At 37.9% G+C, this 7,416-nt stretch overlaps 1 protein-coding gene across 1 annotated transcript; it reads left to right on the top strand.

Annotated features, from left to right (window-relative positions):
- Positions 1 to 2,415: 2,415 nt before the first annotated feature.
- LOC109813269 (lectin beta-1 and beta-2 chains) lies at positions 2,416 to 3,123 on the top strand. Its single transcript, XM_083064348.1, has one exon. It carries the CDS (start codon positions 2,416 to 2,418, stop codon positions 3,121 to 3,123), a length of 708 nt encoding a protein of 235 aa, XP_082920474.1.
- Positions 3,124 to 7,416: the final 4,293 nt, after the last annotated feature.

The following is a 7,416-nucleotide window of genomic DNA, read 5'->3' as shown; positions in this document are numbered from 1 at the left end:
TTCAACTTGATTTTGTCCGACCTTCACACTATTAAATCTGTTATGCTTCTCTGCTTCCCGCATCAATCCTGACAACCCTTCTGCTACAATCGTGAAGAGGAAGGGGGCCAATGGATCACCTTGTCTCAGTCCCCTTCTCATTGGGAATTCATCAGTGGGACTACCATTAACTAGCACTGATAGAAAAGTTGTGTTGAGACACTCCCTAATCCATCCAATCCATTTATGATTAAAACCCAAACGCTGAAGCATGTATATTAGGTATTCCCATGAGACAGAGTCATATTCTTTCTCAAAATCAACCTTAAAGAATATGATAGGTTTTTTCATCCTCTTAGCCTCATCAATAACCTCATTAACAACCATCACACTATTTAACATATTCCTACCTTCAAGGAAGGCACTTTGTTTCTCATCAATAACACTCGGCAAAACTTGCTTGAGTCTATTAGCAAGAACTTTGGCTAAAATCTTGTACATACACCCAACCAAGGAAATGGGTCTATAATCCTCAAGCCTTTGCGGATCATTTTTCTTTGGTATTTGAGTAATGAAGGCAGAATTTGTGCCCCTCAGCAGTTTCCCATTGTGATGAAATTCCATAAGAAAGCGACATATGTCCCCTCTTAAAGTTTCCCAAAATTCCTTTAAAAATTTGAAATTCATACCATCAAGACCCGGACATTTATTACTTCCACAATTCCAAACTGCAGATCGAATCTCCTCTTCAGAAAATGGAGCAATGAGCATTTCATTCTGGTAGTGGGAAATTGATTTAAAATGTGTACCATCTAGTCTTGGTCTATTTTGGCATTGCTCTTGAAACCTATGAGAAAATAAATCTCTAACATGTCCCTTAACAACTGTAGGATCCTCTGACCAAGAGCCATCAATGAATAATCCTTTCAAGGCATTTTTCTTTCTCCTCCAGCTTACCATAAGATGAAAGAATTTGGTATTCAAATCCCCTTCCTTCAACCATTTCACTCTTGACTGTTGTGATAGAACTGACTCGTTTCTAATTGCGACTTTCCAAAACTCATTTTGTAAATCCACTCTCTTTTGGATCTCTTCCTCAGTCAACCCAAGATTTTCCTCCTTCTTATCTAGGTAGTTTAAATCGTTGACGATCCGTTGTTGTAAGGCCTGTGGATTCTCAAACGACTTTAGATTCCATTGTTTTAACTTTGACTTCAACACTCTCAACTTTTCCTTTAGAACATATGCACCCCACCCCTGAATTGAGATTCCCTCCCAAGAATCCACAACGAACTTCTTAAACGATGGGTCTTGAAACCAATGATCTAGGGTACGGAATGGTTTTGGTCCCCAATCCGAGTTACATACTTTCATCTTGACTGGACAGTGGTCAGAGATACACCTATTTAATACAGTTTGTATACTGCCAGGCCATATAAGAAACCATTCCCTAGAAACCAAGATTTTGTCCAACCTACTCTTAACCATACCATTTGGCTTATACCATGTGAATCGCTTACCAACAATAGAGATATCCTCGACTTCCGTATTAGAGATAAAATCATTGAAGTGTCTAATATCAGTTGGGTTATGGTTCTCATGCACAAAATTGACCCTTTCAGATTCCGCTCGAATACTATTAAAATCACCAGCTAGACACCAGAGAGATACAGAAATAGTACTCCTCTTACAAATTAGCTCCGCCCACAGTTCCCGTTTTAACGTTGATTGACATGGGGCATAAACATTAACAACCACAATTTGCGCACCATTATCTTTCCAGGTTCCCACAATACCTAGAAATCCCAAACTTTCAGACTGATTGACCAAATCAAACTTGTCTTTCCTCCAAGTAGTTAATAGACCACTTGCCATGTTAATGGCGGGAACCATCCTCCAGTCACATTCGTTGTCCCCCCACAATGAACAGCAAACCTCATTTGTTACCTCCTATTTTTTAGTTTCCTGCATGCACAAGATATGAATGTCTTCCTCGATTATGAGCTTTTTAATATACCTCTGCTTGATTTTCCCTCCCATCCCCCTTACATTAAGAGTCATCAACTTCATGATCTACCATCTATATTATCCACCCTTGACTCATCTATTATCCTATGCCTCTCCTGTTGGTCTCTTGACTCTAGATTAGCCAATGTTTCTATTATATGTTCCTCCTCACCATCAAACATCACACCTAAAGCCTTTCCAATTTCCCAAACTCGCTTAGTCTCTATGACCTCAATTCTTAACCAGAACATCCTATTACAATTTCTAATATTTCCATCAAAAATTGAATTACAAAATGAAAGGACTTGTTGCCTAACCTTTTTTCGATTTCGCTTGACAGAAGCAACCTGTTTACCTTTGATGGATTGCAGGTTGGGAATAATGGTGTGATTGTGGTCCACCACATCATCTGGAAGTGGGAGAGAATGAATGACTGGAGAGTTGGATGGAACAATAACAAGTTCAGAAGTCTCAACGTCATCTTTGATAGCATTTGTTTGGATCCCAACTGGAGACTCAACCTCCATATGTTTGCACTACTTGAAAACTTTTCTTCTTTTGCGCACCCTTGTCCTTCCAATAGTTCAACCACTTTCCTTCAACATAGCTAATTTCAACGATACTGAAAGCGCAAGCTTCGTTGGATACACAGGCGTAACAAAGATTGAGAACGGAACCCTAGTTCTCAACTCACTCGTCAACGACGGAGTGGGACGAGCCATCTATGCCCAACCTCTACATCTCAAAAACTCTTCTAATGGAAATGTCACTCACTTTTCTACTCGTTTTTCGTTCACTATCGACGTGTCCACAAAATCCTACGGTGACGGTTTTGCCTTCTACGTGGCACCTCTTGCATACCCTATTCCGCCGGATGCAGGTGGTGGTCTTCTTGGCCTATACGGTGACACGCAAAACATCATTGCCGTCGAATTTGACACTTACCTGAACGAATATGGTCCGCATATGTACCACGTGGGGATCAACAACAACTCCAAGGTGTCCCTTGCTACTTCCTGGTTTGATATTGAGAGAAACATAGGGAACATGGTGCATGCGTTAATTACTTACAATGCTTCAGCAAAACTCCTTTCTGTTCCTCTCTTTCCTGCTGTTCTTAATTATATAGAAATCTGAATTTAACTCACACGTCATTTAATATATTATTTTATATATATCATTAATTTATTAATATTATAATTAAGTCCTTATAATCTATTAATTATTTTTTTAATTTTAAATTTTTTAATTTTTCTTTTTATTTAAATATTAGTTTTTTTTTCTTTTTGAGTTCATACAAAAATTAATAATTCTTTTATAAATAATTACCATTTCTTTTTATTTTTAAAAAGTTAATCAAAATATAAATTTCTAAAATTATTTTAATTAAACACATAGAATAAATAAATTAATATCTAGACTTGGTACTCATACATATATATAGGTACATATATTATTTTTTTTTAGAATTTTTTATTTTTATTATATATTTTTAGTATAGAGGTTCCTTCCTGAGTCTTAGTAGCCTTGCCACCACCTGTACCCTATAATTTTTCAACGGTCTACTAAGGTCAAGAGCCTCGTGATGGAGATAGGGACCATCACCCTCTTTAATTCATGCTTCAAACTTTCAACAAGCTTTCTACACCTCTAAGCCATATGGGAGTATAAATGAGCCAAATGCTCTCAAACTTCATAACATACATGAAAATAAATATGCTCTCTTTGTACAATTTCATAAACTCCACCTCCTTAGGTATCTCATGTTATCTAAAAAGTACTTCTCAAGGAATACACTCTTAAAGTACTCTTAGTCCACCTCAACTCTCGAGCATTTAACAAATACCCGTCCACCAAAACTATGCTTCTCCCAATAACCATATACATCACATAAGCTAACTTCCTCTCATCCGTGTACCCTTTAACATTCCAAAGATTTCCTCCATCTTACCCAACCAATGGTTAGCCACATCAGACAAGGAGCTATCTACCTCATCCACGTCCAATGCAGGATAACTAAGGTAAGGAACTCTTGGGACCTCATGCCTAGTGTGGCAAAATCCCATGCTCGATCTCATGTCAACTCAAGACGATTCTCTCTCCTCATGCTTAGTGCTACTCCTTTGGCACTCGTCACCAATCTAGGTAGAGATAATTCTCTGACCTCACGTACAACACCATTCAAACGACACCCAAGACCACTTCAACTCGAGGCAATTCTCTCTTCCCACATCTAGTTGATGGAATCACGCCTAGGAGGGAAAGAGGTAATATCTTGAAGGATCTAAGAGGAATGAGTTAGACATGAAGATTTGGGCTAGTTAGAGCCCCATAGGCCCGGTGGGCTTGGAAGGCCCAAGTTGCTTCTCACATAGGCCACACCTTGAGACATCCATTTTCTTCTATGTTGTATATATTATATTAGTATAGATTTCATATATTTTGGTCTTGTATTTTGGACCACATAGATTATCATTTTTGGGCCATAGGCTTATTGGGCCTGTTTTTGGGCATTATGGGCCTTTGGGCTTTTGGTACCCAATATTGGGCTCATTTTGTTTCTTTTATTATTTTTTAATGTTTGTGATAGGTTGGCCATTGTATTTAGGCCATTAGAATAGGAATATAAAGGGAAAGTTTAATTAGACAAAGTTAGCTAAAATTAAGGTCACATTTAGGAGTAGTTTGAGTTGCATTTGGTGCACATGGGCTAAATGCAACCTTAATGCACATGGAATCAACTCTTGGACGTGCACATGGGGCTGCCAAGAAATTTGAATTTCAAATCCCATTTGAAATTCAAATTTTTGGCACCAATTGTACTCCTTGAGTTGGCACCATTATGCTTGCTTCCTTAGCCTATAAATTGGACATTTCTCTTCACATTTCAGTACTTTGAACATTTATGAGATTTCTGAAAATTCACTTCAGCCAAGTCTCTCTCAAAGTCATCCAAAAAGTCCATAATCTTAGCCTTAGGAATCCTAGTTTCTAAGCCTTGGCCGTGGGCACTCTTTTGAGTTTCTAGCTTGGATGTTTCCATCTTAGCTTAGGAATTCTCTCTTCTTTGACCTCTAAACTACGTTCAAGTCCATAATTCTTCAATAAGAAAGAAGATCCATGTGCTTGGAGAAGGAAAAGGAAGCAAGTTCTTTCACTTCACTTGCCAACTCCATCACTAGTACCACCAATCTGCCAATTAATAGAATTGATGACAAATTATTTGACATTATTTTCGTTGATTTGCTGAACCTTTAAAATAGCATATCTTACATTACTGTATAACTACAATTATGTAATTATACTAATTAGCCCAACTGTAGATTAGCATTTTTTTTAGCAAACTTTAAGGTTAGAAATCAATTTGGAATCTTATTATTTAATAGAGAATTCTTTAGAGGAGAACACACAATTTTCACCTCAATTTCTCTAAGTTTTACATGGTATCAGTCTCGATTCTGATTCATACCTAGTAGTTTTCCATTGCGCTCCTAGTCTTTGTGTTCTTAGTTCTAATCTCTTGCCATGGTACTATTCACAATGCACATTGTTCACATCACGGTATAATGTTTATTGGCAAGTATGATGCCCTCTTTGTTCGCCTTAATGGAAAGAACTACTCAACCTAGGCATTCTAGTTCCAGATCTTTGTCAAAGGCAAGGAGCTTTGGGGTCATGTTGACAAAACTGATTTTGCTCTTTACAAATCAATGCACAGAGAGGCACATGCCAAATGGGAGGTTAGAGATGCACAAGTTATGACCTGGATCATTGGCTCAATTGAGCCAAATATCGTCCTCAATCTCAGACCCCTCAACACGGTAACAAAGTTGTGGGAATATATAAAGAAAATTTATAACTAGAACAACATTGCTCGCAAGCTTCAGCTTGAACATGAAATTACCATTTTTCAACAGAATAGTCTCTCAATTTCTAAATTTTATTCACATTTCACTACAAAAAAAATGCTATTTAGTGGGGGTTATTTTACGGCGGTTTTAGAAACCCCCTCAAAATAACATGAGTTGCGGCGTTTTGGTGGAACGCTCAAAATTGTAAAAATAGTGGCGGTTTTTATCACTTTTTGAGGAGGTTTATGCCCTCCGAAATTTGAGAGGCAATTTTCCGTAAAAAATTTTCACCATTTTCCCCCGCAATTTATTTTCACCCAATCCCTCCAATTTTGTCCACATTTACCTTTTACTGACTCTGCTCCTCCAGCCAAGCGCACCACTTCGTTCATCTGTGCACTTCCACCGTGCGCATTGCCTGGCTCATCCACTTCCACCGCTCCGCTCAGCCGCACACTACTCCGGTCAACCGCACGCTGCTCTGTTCATCTGCACGCTGCTCCATTCATCCGCGCGTGCGGCATTGCTCATCCGTGCGTCGCTCCCACGTTAGGGCTAATCTCCCACATTTTCGCTCTACTCAACCCTCTCTCTCACCCTACCTTCTAGTTTTTCAAGTATGTTTCCTCTTTCTTTTCTATAATTTCATCTATTAAAGAGAAAGTGTTTGACAATTATATTGTTGTCGTAGGGTTTGTGATTGGTTGAAAATGATTGTTTGTTTCATTGATTTTACGAGTGGTGTGTGAACCTGGTAGTGTCTTCTTTGAAAAGCTTTGGCCAAATGAAGTCTAATGGTGTATACGTGAGGGAAAAAACTATGGTGGGTCCGAATTTCCTGATATAGTGTCTTATGCCAAAGTCAAATATGTGTGTAGTGGATAAAAGGTCCAAAACCGACGAAACTTCCCCACAACTTTTTGGATAAAATTAACCAATTCTTTGAAAATCTTAATCCTGTCCAAACTTGGCAGAATGGGAAAAAAATAAGTAAATAATAAAATTTCCCCCCTTCTCTATAGTGTATGTCATAACTTTCTCAGGTTGGGCCTCATTTCAATAGGGTATGTAGCATCTTCTCAGCTTTGGTTAAAGCCATTGCGATACTTACCTCACAGACCAAAACTTTTTGGTTACCCCTTTTTACACGCACAACTTAAAAAGTGCAGTTTATTATGGTAGTAAAATTCACGGTTTCTACTTTCTAGGATGTAGGCATAAAATATATGCGTGCTGGAGAAGCTTAGTCAAATTAATTAGGTGAGAAAAAGCCTTTTAATGTGTACAGGTAAGTGTCTTTGATGTTGGTAATTACTCAAAGAATGGAAATGAATGTCTAATCATTTAAAAAAAATGAATTGGATGATGAAATTCGATTATTATACATAAAACACGGTTTAGTTCTTCCTTGACCAGCTGGTTTCACATTGGGGAGAGGGAGAGGTCTAATGATCTCATCTAATGTTGCATATATAATATATAATTATTCTTTCATTGAAAAGTGGCATACAAGATCAGAAGAGGGAGTGGATACTGATATAATTGTCAATTTCTAGGTTGAATATGTAGCATATGACTA

Source organism: Cajanus cajan, chromosome 9 (genome assembly GCF_000230855.2).
Source record: "Cajanus cajan strain Asha chromosome 9, NIPB_CcT2T_4, whole genome shotgun sequence".
In the NCBI taxonomy this organism is placed as follows: domain Eukaryota; kingdom Viridiplantae; phylum Streptophyta; class Magnoliopsida; order Fabales; family Fabaceae; genus Cajanus; species Cajanus cajan.
This window is presented reverse-complemented; position numbering and strand designations above follow the sequence as displayed.